This window comes from Eschrichtius robustus, chromosome 16, assembly GCF_028021215.1.
Source record: "Eschrichtius robustus isolate mEscRob2 chromosome 16, mEscRob2.pri, whole genome shotgun sequence".
Taxonomy (NCBI): Eukaryota; Metazoa; Chordata; class Mammalia; order Artiodactyla; family Eschrichtiidae; genus Eschrichtius; species Eschrichtius robustus.
This window is the reverse complement of record NC_090839.1, coordinates 88867237-88884638: the sequence shown is the minus strand read 5'-3', so window position 1 is coordinate 88884638 and position 17402 is coordinate 88867237. Positions and strand designations below refer to the sequence as shown.

Here is a 17402-nt window from a genome sequence, read left to right as displayed (position 1 = left end):
CTTTTTGTAGGGTTATAATTCAGGTAGAGAAAGGAGCTCAAGCGACAAACACTTGCCATTACACATCAGAGTGCACAATCCTGTGCTAACAACCACTACGTGGAGGGGATGTGAAGAGAAGGGAAAGACTGGATGAAGAGCGAGAAATGAGGGAAACTTCAAGCAGGAGCTGAACTTTCAAGGTCAAATTTAAAGGATAAAGTTCTAGAGATTCTGTTGGACAACAATGTGAATACAGTTAACACCACTGAACTGTTCACTTAAAAATGGTTAAAACGGTAAATTTTATGGTTTTTTTTTTTTTTTCAAACTACAACTAAGGAAGGAAAGAAGGGAGAGCAGAGGGAAAGAAGATGTATCATCTGGGCGAGTAGAGGGACAACGACAGTTTGAATGGAAGACATTTAGAAATCTAGACCAAATGGCATTTGACAAGAGTTGGGGGAAACAGGACATTCATTTTGGTATGCAACATTGCACCACACTGTGGGGGATTGAGGAGAATTTAAATTCCACTTAAGAAGAAACAGAATAGTTACAGGCCTATCTTCTGAGCCTAGTGATAAGATCAACTGGATGTTTCAAATGAATAGATTTTGCAATTTCCAAATAGGATTCACTGTAATCCAGGTACGTATGAGAAAATACTGTTTACACCAATGTCAAAAGAAACTGAGAATATGAAGAACAATTTTAAGGCATTTCATAAAAGACAAAAAAACAGGTACAAGGCAGAGAAGACAAGTACAATGTAATAAATTAAGGGACTTGGGGAAGATGCACAGAATTCGTGGTTTGGAAAGGTCATAGTTTATCATCAGATGTGCTAAGGAAGAAGGAAGTGGACGATCCTTCCTGTGCTATTATTCTGTCAGGTAAGAGTTAAAGAGGCTACAGGTTACAGATGTCGGGTATCAATTTGGATGAGCAACATAAATAAAAAAGCCTTCAAAGTTGAGGCTAGATGAACCCTTTTATGGGATACAAAGACGACTAAAGAAGTGGAAGACAGGTCCTAGGGGCTCCTGAGGAGGCCAGAGAAGAACAGGAATTCACTGATGAAATAAACTCTTCCTGAACATCTGCTGCCGACACAGGGACGGGCAGACAGATGGGACAGGAAGGAGCACTTGGGAAAGAGGACGGCCCAACTCGTGCTGTGTCACCGAGTCACTGAGGATGGGCTTCAGGGACAGTGACCAGTGCACCCACGGCGAGGAGGGGCCGACCCACAAGCGTAGGGAGGGGACTACGCTGGGTGCCTGAGGGCCTAGAGGGGGGCGTGAAACTGGGGTGGAACACAAGCCGGAGGCGTTTCACAGCAAGGAAGGAAAGAAAATGGAAGATAAAAAGAATGACCAGAAAAGTCTCCAGTTAACTTCTCTGTCAGACTTTTGAGTGCCTGAAAACAAAGGAATTCTGTGATAATAGGGAGGTTAGTCACGGACAGTATGAGAAGAAGAGGGAGTGAATGCACCCTCAGTCCTAGAAGACACGGAAATCCTGTAAAATGTAAGCCCGGTGCAAAATCAGAAAGGGAGCATGCGCATACATGGTGGAGGGCAAGTGCTATTGGTGCCAGGAGGTGAGATTTAGGGCATCTGCGGTCACCCCAGAGGACCGGAGTGACCATTTACAAATTCACACTCCACCACCTCACCTGGGTGAAATTGCCGTGGGAACTCGCCATCTGCTACCCAAGGCTCCTCTCCCTGCTCCAACTTGAGGATCACGTTCGGTTTGGTGCTGTCGTACCCTGTGGATGAGAAAGAGCCAACTTCGACCTGCTGCTCAGCTCTGGGTCTCTGAGTAGAAGGTGCTGCCTCAGAGGCCACAAAATAAAGCGTCTATTTTGCACCTAATCAAAATCAGAACCTTTTGATCGAGAAGCAAATAAACAAATACTTTATCTGGTGCCCACAAAGAATTAAACAGTCTCATCACTGATTTCTTCGAAGTCAAGCATAAAATCCTTAAACTGGAAGCCCCCAGCAGAGCAGCAACTCAGAAAGCAGGCTCTCCTCACCCACGGAGACCAGATGGCTGTAGTTCTCCAGCATCACGTCCCTGTAGGTTGTCTTCTCATCAGGGTCCAGCTGCTGCCATTCCTCCTGAGTGAAGTCCACGGCCACGTCCTTGAATGACACTGGCCCCTGCAATGGCACCGTGATGGGAACTGGGTGACATGGAGAAGACTTATGGGGACAAGAGCTCACCCAGCTCACCGGGAAAGTCAACTACGGACCCTGAAAACCTCACTGTTGTTACAGATCGTGGGAGGAAAACAAGCCATATTAGAAACACACTGCCTTTGGGTTCTTTAATGTGTCAAACAAACGAACCAGCCAAAAAACCTCTCAAACCAAAAAAAAAAAGAGCTCCAATTTTGCAACTTAAGTATCTGAGTTCTGGGGACATAAGTTAATGAACCACCACTCCTGCTCTCACTCAAAGAGCTCACAGCCCGGCAAGGAGACACTGGCTAAGTGAACACGGGCATTTCCCTCCTTGTCGCTCTCTTCAGCAGCCTCTGCTGGTTGGGTCTCCTCTCCCTACCTCCTCATGCTGGCGCGGCCCAGGACTGGGGCCATCCCGGTTCAACTCCTTCATCCTCTGGCCCCTCCATTCTTATAGCTGGCTACCTGGAGCCATCTGCTTGGCTAAGTTTTCTAGTACTTCCTTCAAGTGGTATCGCAAACATCTCATTGTGGCAGCAATGAAAACTTGTTGCTTGAAAGACTGCCTGAGGTATTATCAGAGTGACACATACAAGGTGGAGCATGGTCTAACACGAGAAAAGTAAACTATTTTAATTTTACGTTGGCAGACTAGGCTCTGCAGGCTCAGCTGGGTGTTCTACACGATTCAGGGGCAAGAAGAGGACACAGTGTAAAAAGTACCCATGGCAAAACCTGCAGCAGCACCAATATTTAAGAGGTTGGCACAGGGCAGAGACCAAGAAGGCACTTTCTCGAGGGCAGCTTTTGGACAGGAAGAGTTGCCTCTAGTTCAAGAGAGTAAACGACCATATGCAAGTATTGGGTTGGCCAAAATGTTCACTGAGGAAACCCAAACAAACATTTTGGCCAACCCAGTACTTTCCTGCCTCAAAAACAAGACAAAAACCCAAAAAGCCCAATTCAAAGAAATATAAAAGTAGTGTTCTCATAAGAGCACTGGAACACAGAAGTTATCAACAGCAGGAATTTTTTTGAGGAAATTCTTGATTTATCGAGTAGAGCAGATGAGAAACCAGGACCACGGAACACACTCACACAGGGGCAGAGGCGGGACTGCAGCAAAAGTGACAGCAGGCTCGCCACCAGAGCCCTGGAAAATCTCCAGGCCCATCAAGAGGGCCTAGGGTTCCTACAGCAGTAGAGTGACTGGTTGACAGAAGAATGACTCACACAATCAACCAAGCAGCTTGAGAGGCTTCCTGTTCTCATTGCACAGAGCAGCCAGATCCACTCAGACTGTGCCGACAGCCCCTGGCCGTGGGCTCGGGGGCCAGAGATGGAGCCAGTACCACTCTTCAGACCCCTGCAATGAGGGTGATCACACATTCACTGTCCAAATGGAAAACTGCTGTCTGGGACAAAGGATAAACCTGACAGGACACCAGGAAAGGAGGTGCAACCCAAGACTATGTCAGGCACATCTGGACAAAGAGCCAACTGTTTCCATGTTGGACATGGACGTTTCTCCTAAAGCAACTCTTAGAAGACTACTCTCACCATAAAGCACCTGAGCAACTTAAACTTGTCTGCCGACTTGCCACCGGTTCAAAATGCAGTGGTGCCCACAGGTTCTGTGCATCAGAAGACACAGTCGACAAGGAATAAGGGAGACCACGGAATGGGAGAAAATATTTGCAAATCACGTATCTGCTAAGGGGTCAGCATCTAGAATATATAAAAGGAAACCATAAACAAGATGAAAAGACAACCCTCAGAATGGGAGAAAATATTTGCAAATGAAGCAACTGACAAGGGATTAAAAACAGCTCATGCAGCTCAATATCAAAAAAACAAACAACCCAATCAAAAAATGGGTGGAAGAACACATGAAAACATGCTCAACGTCACTAATTATTAGAGAAATGCAAATCAAAACTACAATAAGGTATCACCTCACACCGGTCAGAATGGCCATCATCAAAAAATCTACAAACAATAAATGCTGCAGGCTTCCCTGGTGGCGCAGTGGTTAAGAATCCGCCTGTCAATGTAGGGGACACGGGTTCGAGCCCTGGGCCGGGAAGATCCCACATGCCGCGGAGCAACTAAGCCCATGCGCCACAACTACTGAGTCTGCGCTCTAGAGCTCACAAGCCACAACTACAGAATCCCGCGCGCCTAGAGCCCGTGCTCCGCAAGAGAAGCTACCGCAACCAAGAGTAGCCCCCATTCACTGCAACTAGAGAAAGCCCGCACACAGAAATGAAGACCCAATGCAGCCAAAAATAAATAAATAAAATAAATATTAAAAAAATTAAAAAAAAAAACAAATGCTGGAGAGGGTGTGGAGAAAAGGGAACCCTCTTACACTGTTGGTGGGAATGTAAATTGATACAGCCATTATGGAGAACAGTACGGAGGTTCCTTAAAAACTAAAAACAGAACTACCATATGACCCAGCAATCCCACTCCTGGGCATATACCTGGACAAAACCATAATTCAAATTTAGATACATGCACCCCAATGTTCATTGCAGCACTATTTACAACAACCAGGACATGGAAGTAACCTAAATGTCCATCAAGAGAGGAATGGATAAAGAAAATGTGGTACATGTATACAATGGAATATTACTCAGCCATAAAAAGGAACAAAATTGTGCCATTTGCAGAGACATGGATGGACCTAGAGACTGCCAGACAGAGTGAAGTCAGAAAGAGAAAAATATCATATGATATTGCTTATATGTGGAATCTAGAAAAATGATACAGATGAACGTATTTGCAAAGCAGAAGTAGAGACACAGATGTAAAGAACGTATGGATACCAAGGGGGTAGGGGGCGATAGGATGAATTGGGAGACTGGGATTGACATATATACACTACTATGTATAAAATAGATAACTAATGAGAACCTACTGTATATCACAGGGAACTCTACTCAACGCTCTGTGGTAACCTAAATGGGAAGGAAATCCAAAAAACAGGGGATATATGTATACGTATAGCTGATTCACTTTGCTGTACAGCAGAAACTAACACAACACTGTAAATTTATACTCCAATAAAAATTAATTTAAAAAATACCTAGAATATACAGAGAACTCCTAAAGCTCAACAACAAAAACAACAATTCTAAAACAGGCAGTGAAATAAATAAAGTAAAATTTTGAAAAATGGGCAAAGCACTTGAATAGACATTTCTCCAAAGAAGTTTTACAAATGACCAATAAGCATATGAAAAAAAAAGCTGAACATCACTGATAATCAGGGAAATGAAAATCAAAACTGTGAGATACCACCTCATACCCATTAGGATGGCTACTATCAAAAAACCAAGAAAATTACAAGTGTTGGAGAAATTGGAACCCTTGTGCACTGTTAGTGAAAATGTAAAATGGTGCAGCTGCTGTGGAAAACAGCATGGTGGTTCCTCAAAAAATGAAAAACAGAATTAACATATGATCCAGCAATTCCACTTCTGGGTCTATACCCCCCAAAAATGAAAGCAAAGACTTAAAGAGGTATCTGTATACCTAGGTTCACATCAGCATTATTCACAATAGCTAAAATGTGGGAATAACCCAAGTGTCCATCGATGGACAAATGGTTAACAAAATGTGATATACATACACAGTGGAGTATGATTCAGCCTTAAAAAGGCGGGAAATTCTGACATCTGCTACCACATGAACGAACTTTTTTTTTTTTTAAAGTTCTTTGCTGTTTATCTGAAATTCAAATTTTACTAGGTATCCTCTTTTTTTTTTAAGTAACATTTATTTATTTATTTATTTATGGCTGTGTTGGGTCTTCCTTTCTGTGCGAGGGCTTTCTCTAGTTGTGGCAAGCGGGGGCCACTCTTCATCGCAGTGCGCGGGCCTCTCACTATCGCGGCCTCTCTTGTTGCGGAGCACAGGCTCCAGACGCACAGGCTCAGTAATTGTGGCTCACGGGCCCAGTTGCTCCGCGGCACGTGGGATCTTCCCAGACCAGGGCTCGAACCCGTGTTCCCTGCATTGGCAGGCAGATTCTCAACCACTGCACCACCAGGGAAGCCCCACATGAACGAACTTCAAGGACATTAAGCGAAGTGAAATGAGCCAGTCACGGAAGGACAAATACTGTAGGATTCCGCTTAGATGAGGTATTTAGTCAAAATCCTAGAGACAGAGAGTAAAATGGTGGTTGCCAGGGGCTGGGGAGGGAGAAATGGGAAGTTAGTGTTTACCGGGGGCAGAGTGTCAGTTCTGGAAGATGAGACACTCTCTCGAGGTGGATGGTGGTGGCGACTGCACAACATTATGAATGGCCTTAATACCACTCTACTGTACACTTAAAAAATGGTTACCTTAACACTACCGTACTGTACACTTAAAAATGGTTAGGATGGATGGGAGGGAGACGCAAGAGGGAGGAGATATGGTGATATATGTATACATATAGCTGACTCATTTTGTTATAAAGCAGAAACTAACACACCATTGTAAAGCAATTATACTCCAATAAAGATGTTTAAAAAAAAAAAAGGTTAGGATACTAAATTTATGTTATGTGTATTTTACCACAATAAAAAAAAGTGGAAGGAAAAAAAATGCAGTGATGCCTCTCTAATTACACACCCCTACCCACTCCCTTACAGAGCTTCTGCAGCCATCCCCTCCACAAAGGAAAGAGGAATGAAATGGGGTCATGGGTTGAGTATTTTCACATTAGTTATTAGTAATTATTCTCTCAAAAAGTGAAATTAAAAAATTAAGAATCATCAGCTAATTGAGAAAACAACATAAATAAAGGATAAACATTAGGATGAACAACTCAACAATGACTGAACCAAATTCACAAAGGAAACAACTTGCATTTGTGTCTACTGATTTATATTTTTTAATAAATTAAGCAGGATATTGCTTCCAGAAAATGAGAACATTCTGCTAAGAAAAAGCCACTGGAGAATACTTAGAAATTAAAGACTGGATTGTTGAATTTTAAAAAAATCCTCAAGTAAGAAGCTTGAATAATAAACGGGACATAGAATAGATAACTTAGGAAATCTCTCTGAAAACAAGAAACTGAAATGATGAAATTTTGAGATATTGAAGCCAGATCCAACAGATTCAACATTTTCAGAAAGAGTTATAGAGGATGAACAAAAAATCATCAAAGGCAGAATGGAAAATGATTCCCGAGCTGAAGATCATAAAAATAAACAAACAAACAAAACAAAACAAACCATCATCAAAAGGGGCCATATAATCTGCAAAGAAAAATACTGGGTAAACAAATAGATCAAGAAATTTCCTGATAAAACATCCAAAATTTAAAAATTAGAGGGAACTCCCTGGTGGTCCAGTGGTTGGGACTTGGCGCTTTTGCTACGGGGGCCCGGGTTCAATCCCTGGTTGGGGAGCTGGCATCTCGCAAGCTGCACAGCCAAAAAAAAGAAAAAGAAAAGGGGGGGGAGAAATCCTAAAAAGTTACAGAAGGAAAAAAATACACTAGTTACCCTGGCAACTGACATTCTAATTCTCAACCAAGAGAAAACAATGGAGAACACCCACAACTTTTAAAGAAAAAGGATTTTGAACCTAGAACTGTACACCAAGCCAAACTATCATTTAAGCCTAAAGACATTATAAAGGTATTTTCAGAAAAGCAAGACAATTTTTGTTGAAGAAAACAGTTTCCTTAAAACAGTCAGTGACATACTCCACCGAAACCCAAGAGCTCCAACAAAGACGAACATGGGGATGTAGAAACCTCACTGAATGACCAGCAAAATGGGTTCTCAGTTGTTGGAAGGAGCACTTGTTGGGACTGTAAACATTTAACTTGTATTTTGGAAGGGAAGTGCTCAGTAAACATGTTCTAGTATCCTATTGTTTATAAAGGGATTCCACCCACTGGTACAGCCACATCTGTGCAGGTCTCACAGCTGAGATTCCCCAAGAGAGCCTAAGATTATCCCAAGGCAAGCCAAATGAGCTTCAACATCACCTATAGGAAGTAATAACCTTCTGGGTTAAGGCAGTCCAGAAGGCAAGAAGTGGCAGGGGTTGGAAGACTGATCAATCAAGCAAATAAATTAAATTACATATCAATATTGCTTCTATCGATACAAGTATCCAAAATGAAATATTAGCAAACAAAATCCAATACCGCGTTGAAAAGAAAATATGTAATTATCTAAACAGCACTTATTCCAAGCATACGGACTGGTTTAATATTGGGAAATCCATTAATACAATATGCCATTATAATATAGCTAAGAAGAAAAATCTTACATTTCCAAAGATGCTGAAAAGACCTCTGACAATATTCAAATCATACCTAATTAAAAAAAAAAAACAACTCAAGAAAATAGGAATTGATGGATACTTCACCAACATGAATATACCTATGCATACACATACTCATACCCTAATGTGCACACGTGTGATACATATACACACGGGTACATACATACACTTTGTTGAGTCTAGACACAAACACGTATCTATGCTTCAGTCCTCTTAGTTCTAAAGTCAGGACTTACTTAATGGGTAAACAATAGACACATTCTCACAAAGATTAGAAACAAGGCAAAATGCTCATTATCTCCAATCAGAGAAAACAATTAAAGACCTAATAATCAATAAGAAAAAGTGAAACTATTTCTATTCACAGATGATACACTATACCTAGAAAACTCAGAGAATCAACAATGGAACCAAATCAATAAAAATAACTGTTAGGTAACAAAATATATAGTTAACACACATAAAAGCAACAGCCCTCATTACGTAAAAAGGAGTAAAAAGATGTAATTCAAGTGTACACACAGTTTACAATAGCAACAGAAAAAAACTCTTAATAAGAAATATACAAAATCTATACTAGAAAAATTTTAAAACACTCCTGAAAGACAGAGAAGTAGACCTGAACAAATGGAATGATTCTCCTTGTTCTTGGACACACTGTGAAGCACAATAAAACGAGGCATGCCTTCACCAAGACGTATCAAAACCAAACAGCTAAAAACTAGTGATAAAAAATAAATAAATAAAGACACGTTATATACAGAGGAACAAAGACGAGGATGACATCAGATTTCTCTTGGAATCAATGTAAGCAAGAAGCCAGTGGAGGAACACATTTAAAGTACTGGAGAATAAAAAAACCCAGCAATAATCTCTTTAAAAGTGAAGGCAAGGGCTTCCCTGGTGGCACAGTGGTTGAGAATCTGCCTGCCAATGCAGGGGACACGAGTTCGAGCCCTGGTCTGGGAAGATCCCACATGCCGCGGAGCAACTGGGCCCGTGAGCCACAATTACTGAGCCTGCGCGTCTGGAGCCTGTGCTCCGCAACAAGAGAGGCCGCGATAGTGAGAGGCCCGCGCACCGCGATGAAGAGTGGCCCCCACTTGCCGCAACTAGAGAAAGCCCTCGCACAGAAACAAAGACCCAACACAGCCATAAATAAATAAATAAATAAAATTTTAAAAAAAAAAAAGTGAAGGCAAAATAAAGATATCTTCAGACATACAAGAGCCATAAGAATTCATTATCAACTAGAAGAAATGTTAAAGTCCTTCAGGCAGAAGAAAAATGACAGCAGATAAAAATGTGGATCTACACAACAGAATGAAGCACCAGAAATGGTAACTATGTATTTTCTCTCATTATTTAAATCTCTTTAAAAGATTAATTAAAAATGACAATGTATCAGGAATTCCCTGGTGGTCCAGTGGTTAGAACTCAGAACTTTAACTGCAGGGGCCCAGGTTCAATCCCTAGTCGGGGAACTGAGATCCCACTAGCCACTCGGTCTGACAAAAAACAAACAAACAAAAAACAAACAACAACAAAAAAACCAATGTATTGTGGGATTGGTATTACCTGTAAAAATAAAATGCAACAACAGTATAAAGACCAAGATGGGAAAAATGGAACTGTAGCTAAGTGATCAGGCATATTACTTGAAGATAAACTATAATAAATTAAAGCTACATGCTATAAACACTAAAGCACCCACTAAAATAACAAGTGTTATGGCTAATAACCCAACAAAGGATATAAAATGGAATCACAAAAAATAGTCAATCAAACAGAAGGAAGACAAAGAAGATGGGACAAACAGAAAATAAAGACAACAGACTATAACCTAACTGGTTGTATCAATATTCAGGTTACAAGTAAATGGTCTAAACACCCCAATTAATAGACAGAAATTGTCAAATTGGATAAAAAAAAACAAGACCTAACTATATGCTGTCTACAGTGCTGTACTTTACATATACAGATGCAAATAGGTTAAAAGTAAAAGGACAGAATAAGACATTGCACACCAACACTACTCAAAAGAAAGCTGGAGTGGCTTTATAAGTATCAGAGATTCCATTTCACAGCACAGACCATTACCAGGATAAAGGAGGCCAATTCACAACAACAAAGTGGTTAATTAATCAAGAGGATCTAATAATCTTAAATGGTTAGGTATCTTTTCACAAAATTCATGAAGCAAAAACTGACAGAATTGCAAGGAGAAATGGACAAAACACAATCGCAGGAGATTTCAATTCCCCCTCTCTCACGACTCATGGGACAAGTCGGCAGAAGGTTAGCAAGGATATGGTGCACCTGCCAAACATTCCCAACTTGATGTTACTGACATTTAGAGAACACTCCACCCACAGAGAGCAGAACAGGCACCCTTCTCAAGTGCACGTGGAACTTCTCTGAGAGAGACCCTATTCTGGGTCATAAATCTTAAAAGAGTCATTATTTATGTAGTGTTCCTGCTGAAAAATCACCATCTAAATCTATGAAAAAACATCGGGGAAACATAAATTCAAAGAATTCTACAAAATAATTGGCCTGTATTCTTCAATTACTATAACGGTATTGAGAAACTATTCCATATTAAACAGACTTAAAAAGCATGAAAACTAAATGCAATTCATAATTCTGGACTGCATCCTACATCAAAAATAAAAAATTGCTATAAAGGAAATTACTGGGAAAACTGACAAAACTGGAAGTTGGATGACTGGATGAACTGTAGATTAAAGTATTATATCAAGGGGACTTCCCTGGTGGTCCAGTGGTAAAGAATCCATCTTACAATGCAGGGGACGTGGGTTCGATCCCTGGTCAGGGAACTAAGATCTCACATGCCGCAGGGCAACTAAACCCACGCGCCACAAGTACTCAGTTCGGGCGCCTCAACTAGAGCCCTTGTGCCGCAAACTACAGAGCCCACACGCTCTGGAACCGGAGCGCTACAGCTAGAGAGCCAGCACGCCCTGAAGCCAGTGCACCACAACTAGAGAAGAGAAAACCCCCATGCCACAACTAGAGAGAAGCCCACGTGCCACAACAAAGAGCCCGCTCACCACAACTAAGACCTGACGCCGCCAAAAATAAATAAATAATAAATAAATAAATAAATAAAAATAAAGTATTATATCAGGAACTTGCCTGGTGGTCCAGTACGTAAGACTCCCAATGCAGGGGGCCTGGGTTCGATCCCTGGTTGGGGAACTAGATCCCACATGCATGCCACAACTAAGAAGCCTGCATGCTGCAACTCAGAGTCTGCATGCCACAACTAAGACACGGCACAGCCAAAATAAGTAAATTTTTAAAAAATGTTAAAAAAATAAAGTATTACATCAATGTAAAATTTCCTGAATTCAGTGACCTCTGGCAAACATACGTAAGAAAATATTCTTGATCTTAGGAGATACAACTGAGACATTACAGGGTAAAGGGGCATGACACACACTCTCAAACGGTTCAGAAAAAAATATATGTTAAAGTTAAAACAACTGCAATGCAGTCAACACAATTCAAGACTAATCAACTGCAACATATGGGCTCTATTTGTATCCTCGTTGAAAAGAAAAAACTGAAAAACATGTAGAAAATTGTGAAACTTTGAACATTGATATTAAAAAAAAACGGTATTGTGGGTTATCCCCACCCACTTTTTAAAAGACTCATTATTGTTTAAAGATGCATACAGAAATACAAGTGAATTTTTTCTAAAGGATTTTTAAAAGAATATTTATTTTTAATTAATTAATTAATTTTATTTACTTATTTTTGGCTGCGTTGGGTCTTCGTTGCTGCGCACAGGCTTTCTCTAGTTGCGGCGAGCGGGGGGCTACTCTTCGTTGTGGTGCGTGGGCTTCTCATTGCAGTGGCTTCTCCTGTTGCGGAGCATGGGCTCTAGGCACGCGGGCTTCAGTAGTGGTGGCACAAAGGCTCAGTAGTTGTGGCTCGGGGGCTCTAGAGCGCAGGCTCAGTAGCTGTGGCGCACGGGCTTAGTTGCTCTGCGGCATGTGGGATCTTCCCGGACCAGGGCTCGAACCCGTGTCCCCTGCACTGGCAGGTGGATTCTTAACCACTGCGCCACCAGGGAAGTCCCAAATGAATTTTTTTAAAAGCCAAGAAAAGGGAGACTCCATGAGTTTGGCAGTAACAGATGTCAAAGGCAGATGGATGGTCAGGAGAGGGAAGGACCTGAAAATGTCCACTGGATTTGACTATAATTAGGTCACTGCTAATCTTTACCAACAGATTCAGGAGAGTGGTAAGGACAAAACCAAGACACCAAGAACTGAAATGGGAATGGGAAGTGAAAACACCTCTACTGTAGAATATTTGTCTGTATTGTGTGCTGTACAACCACCCAAAAACACATTAACAGAAATATCTGAAGGATGAGCAGGCCATTCCATGATTTAGGTTTTAGCCTTGGACTAAACCGTAAAAATGTAAACAGGTCTACTTGGATCACAATATTTTGGAGCCTGGAAAAATCACATGCACCAAGTTTCCGCTGGGCAGCAGGCCCACTGCTACGATAAACAATAAGTCTAAGCCATATACTGAAATGATTTGATGCCTGTTATTAGCAGAGCTATCCACAATTATTTCAACTTCAACAAACAAATTTTTCCAGGTCTTAGGAAATCTTTGAGACCCACAAGTAACAAAAATGCTTTCTTCTTATAGTCAACACAAATCACACGATGGATGGTATTTTCCTTTTTCTATAACTATCAAGAACATGAGTCATATTTGCAGCTCAATTCCAGTAGCCTTAAAGCATCATACTACCTATATGTGTGAACTGGACAACTAGGTGCCGCCCTGACTCTGTAACAACTCTATTTTATGTGATAATGTCTTTTACCTATTTCTACCTTCACATTTTTTTAAAATAAATTTATTTATTTTGTTTATTTATATTTGGCTGCGTTGGGTCTTCATTGCTGCGCACAGGCTTTCTCCATTTGCGACGAGCGGGGGCTACTCCTCGTTGTGGTGCATGGGCCTCTCATTGCAGTGGCCTCTCTTTGCTGTGGAGCACGGGCCTCTCTTTGCTGTGGAGCACGGGCTCTAGGCGCGCGGGCCTCAGCAGCTGTGGCTTGCGGGCTCTAGAGCGCAGGCTCAGTAGTTGTACCTTCACATTTTAAAATGTGGATCCTTATACACCTCCTAAAATGCATTACAAAACAAACTGGGGGAAAACATACACCGACAGGAAAACTCACCTGGGATTCATTCATTTTCTGCTGCTCTTGGAAAAATCGTAGACTGTAAACGGTGGACCTAGAGGAAGGGAAGCAAGTAACTGAAGTGCTGAGTAACCTGACCTGCCCAGGCAGCAACCTCCTGCATCAGGACCATCAAAGAAAGTCCAATAAAATGACACCCTATGAACATCCAGAAGAGGCTAAAAGGGTCCTACAAGAGAAACACACACCTGTACCTTTCCAACTCCAACACGATCAAGTTACTCTCATTGGTGAATATGAACAGTGACTGTTTCAAGGAGTTAAATAAAAAATGCAAATAAAAAAAATTTCCCTGTGACACTACTTAAGTATTTTCTTATTGTCTCTTTAAATTGATTAAAATTCAAAGATTCCACCGTAAGGGAGAATGTAAGCTCTCAAAAGTGGGATAAACGTGCATCAAGGCACCGCACTGTTTGTAAATCATCTGACTCAATTTGGTTACCGCTGCACTTATGAGTGTTTCATTATGAAACTGACTTTAAGTGGACAGAACACCTGTCCTAGGAGTTCTGAGTCCTGTTAGCGACCCCACGTGCACACCCGGTGAGGATCTGGGACAAGTCACCTCCCTTCTCAGGCCCAATCTCTTCCTTCCTCAACCGAGAAAGCGGGACAGAAGTCTTGCAGACTCATCCTGCACTAACTACACTGTGCGATTCCACAGGGCACAACCCAGGAGGACACTGGACGCTTAGATTAGACAACCAACGGGCTGATGGGCCTTGAGAGACACGTGCGAGAGCCCGACACGGCGACAGCAGGAGGACGAGGACGAGGAGGATCGGGGTTGGAGGGAGGGGTGGAAGCGGCACGTCCCAGCCGAGCCTGTGGCCCCTGCTCCCCCAGGACACCCGGAACTCACAAGTCCCAGGGCAGCCCCATCCGGAGCAGCCGGCCCTGCTCTCCAGCCCGGCCCCTCCACCTCCGGGAAGCGGTCAAACCCTCCCGGTCGCTCTCCCACGGGGCCCGGGGCGGGCTCCCCCAAGCCCCGCTCTCCAAGGGCCGCAGGGTCTACAACCGCCTGCAGGCCCGAAGACGCACCACCTACCCCGTCGGGACTCGCTGACCAGCCACGGGCTCCCGAGGCTCCGGGCCGGGGGCTGCTCCTCCGGCGCGCTCCTCTCCCGGGGTACCTCCTCTCCGCCTCACAAGGCCACTGGGCCCGAGGAGCCGGCTCTGGGCGTACGGGACAAGCTCCCTTCAGGCCCACGTCCCTCCCGGGGCCTCGCTGTGCCGCGCGCCGCAGACGGTCTGGCACTGCGTCGCCGCCGCCCGCCCGGCCCCTTCGGCCCAGCCCGCGGGCTCCGGGGCTCGCGCTCGGGGGTCCCCGTTCCAGCCTCTGCCCAGCCCACGCGAACCCTCGCCCGCACAGCCCGCGCCCGCTGGGTGCCAGCCGGGCCAGACGGCGTCCAGCCCTTCAGGCCCCGGAACCTTCCCCCGCCGGAGGCCAGAGCCTGGGAACGAAAGCAAGCGGTGACCTGGGCAAGGAAAGGAAACGAGAGCAGCGCGGCGCGGCGGCGGTGCGCGTGCGCGAACACGAACACGCACACAGGGTGAGACTACCAGCGCAGGAGGACGCCGGAAGTCCGCCTGCCAAGGCCCGCCCCGGAGAGCGAGACAAATACCAGGACTCTATTTCCCAGAAGTCTCCGCGCCGTCATGTTAGGGAACGTCTTAAATGTCTCCATCTCATCTGGCGGTGAAGAGGTGATGTGCTGAGAGGATGGGCCGCCTGGACCAGGGACTCAAATTTCCCCTTACTTTAAGGGAACGTCTGTTATGTCACCGCTTCTCGAGGCATCTTACCTATGTCCTGGTGCGCTAATCTTTTCCTTACCTTGCGTGCTTAAGTCTTAGAATAAGTGTCCACAGACAACTGATAAATAAGGGAAAGGGGTTTATGTTAGCTTACTATCATAGTGAGCTATTTAATTAAAGTATTAGTGAATAGAACTTAGCGTTAACATAATAGAGTATTAGCCTAGGATACCTTCCTCCCCCTCGTAGGGAAAAAGAAACATAGGTTTTCCAAACCACTTTTAATTCGTGACAACTGTAGAAAAATCATAAAATACAGAATTGAAAGAAGAAAATTACCCATTCCTTTACTTCCTGAAGAGGATTATGTGTGTGGAAAAAAAATTGTGTGTTTCAATGGACAACTAAGCATTATTTGGAGGACATCGCTCATCGCGTTGATTTCAGCCCTTTCTTTGTCTTCAAGCTGTTTTACACGTCTTTGAAGGTTGTAGGTAACATGAAATTCTGTCCACTTGGTAGGAAGTTCAGTTGACTCGCCAAAACCCTACCCAGGAAAAATCCAATTTTGCCTTCATTTCTTTTTTTACATATTCATTTCAATAGTCCGGATCTGTAATGTGTCTGCTTCTCAGATTCTCTTTTGAACCGGTTATAACAGCTGCAGGTTCCTTCTTGAATGAAATAAAATACTTAGCCTGTGCTCATTTTTATATCTATATGAGAGTCATGATCTCACACTTATTTTTTTTTAAGATTTATTATTTATTTATTTATTTATTTTATTTATCTTTGGCTGCGTCAGGTCTTAGTTGCAGCACGCGGGCTCTTTGCTGTGGAGCTTGGGCTTCTCTCTGCTTGTGGTGCGTGGGCTTCTCTCTAGTTGTGGCGGGCTGGTTTTCTCTCTTTAGTTGTGGCACACGGGCTCCAGGGCACGTGAGCTCTGTAGATTGCGGCACTCGGGCTCTAGTTGAAGTGCGAAAGCTCAGTAGTTGTGGCACGCAGGCTTAGTACCCTGCGGCACATGGGATCTTAGTTCCCTGACCAGGGATTGAACGGAGGTCCCCTGCATTGTAAGGGGGATTCGTTACCACTGGACCACCAGGGAAGTCCCTACCCTTATGTTTTAACAGTTTTGGAGGTCTTCACAGAGATCCTGGATGGATTCACCTAACAGCACCAGGTAAACTTTGTGTCAAGAGTAGTGCACCTCATTCCTCAAGAATTTTAAAGAACTATAATAGGATCCAGAAATTCCACTTCTGTGTATTTTTTCAGAAGAAAAAAAAACACTAGTTCAAAAAGATACATGCACCCCTATGTTCATTGAGCATTATTTATAATAGCCAGTGTATAGAAGCAACCTAAGTGTTCATCCATAGATGAATGGATAAAGAAGATGCATCATATATATATATATATATATATATATATATATATATATATGTATGTATACACACACACACACACACACACACACAAAGGACTATTAGCCATGAAAAAAAAAAGAATGAGGGGCTTCGCTGGGGTTGCAGTGGTTAAGAATCCGCCTGCCAATGCAGGGAACATGGGTTCAAGCCCTGGTTCAGGAAGATCCCACATGCCACGGAGCACCTAAGCCCGTGTGCCACAACTATTGAGCCTGTGCTCAAGAGCCTGCGAGCCACAACTACTGAGCCTGCATACCACAACTACTGAAGCTCGCTGACCTAGAGCCCATGCTCTGCAACAAGAGAAGCCACCGCAGTGAGAAGCCCACGCACCGCAAGGAACAGAAGCCCCCGCTCGCCGCAACTAGAAAAGAGGCCACATGCAGCAACAAAGACCCAACGCAGCCAAAAGTAAAATAAATAAATTTTTTAAAATTAAAAAAAAAAAGAATGAAATCTTGCCATTT

The 17402-nt window shown here is 43.3% G+C and overlaps 1 protein-coding gene across 3 annotated transcripts in view; it reads right to left on the bottom strand.

Annotated features, from left to right (window-relative positions):
• RBAK (RB associated KRAB zinc finger) overlaps window positions 1-17402 on the bottom strand; it is a 28880-nt gene that overhangs the window by 7842 nt on the left and 3636 nt on the right. The window contains exons 1-4 of one of the 3 annotated variants that reach the window (XM_068523993.1): window positions 15845-16086; window positions 13721-13778; window positions 2027-2153; window positions 1661-1756 (exon numbers count right to left, since the gene is read on the bottom strand). In XM_068523993.1, the coding sequence (XP_068380094.1) occupies window positions 1661-1756; window positions 2027-2153; window positions 13721-13735 (238 nt within the window). In that variant the 5' untranslated portion in view covers window positions 13736-13778; window positions 15845-16086. Of the gene's footprint in view, window positions 1-1660; window positions 1757-2026; window positions 2154-13720; window positions 13779-14795; window positions 15240-15844; window positions 16087-17402 lie in introns of those variants that run through there. The other 2 variants (XM_068523992.1, XM_068523991.1) reach the window with 2 other exon arrangements.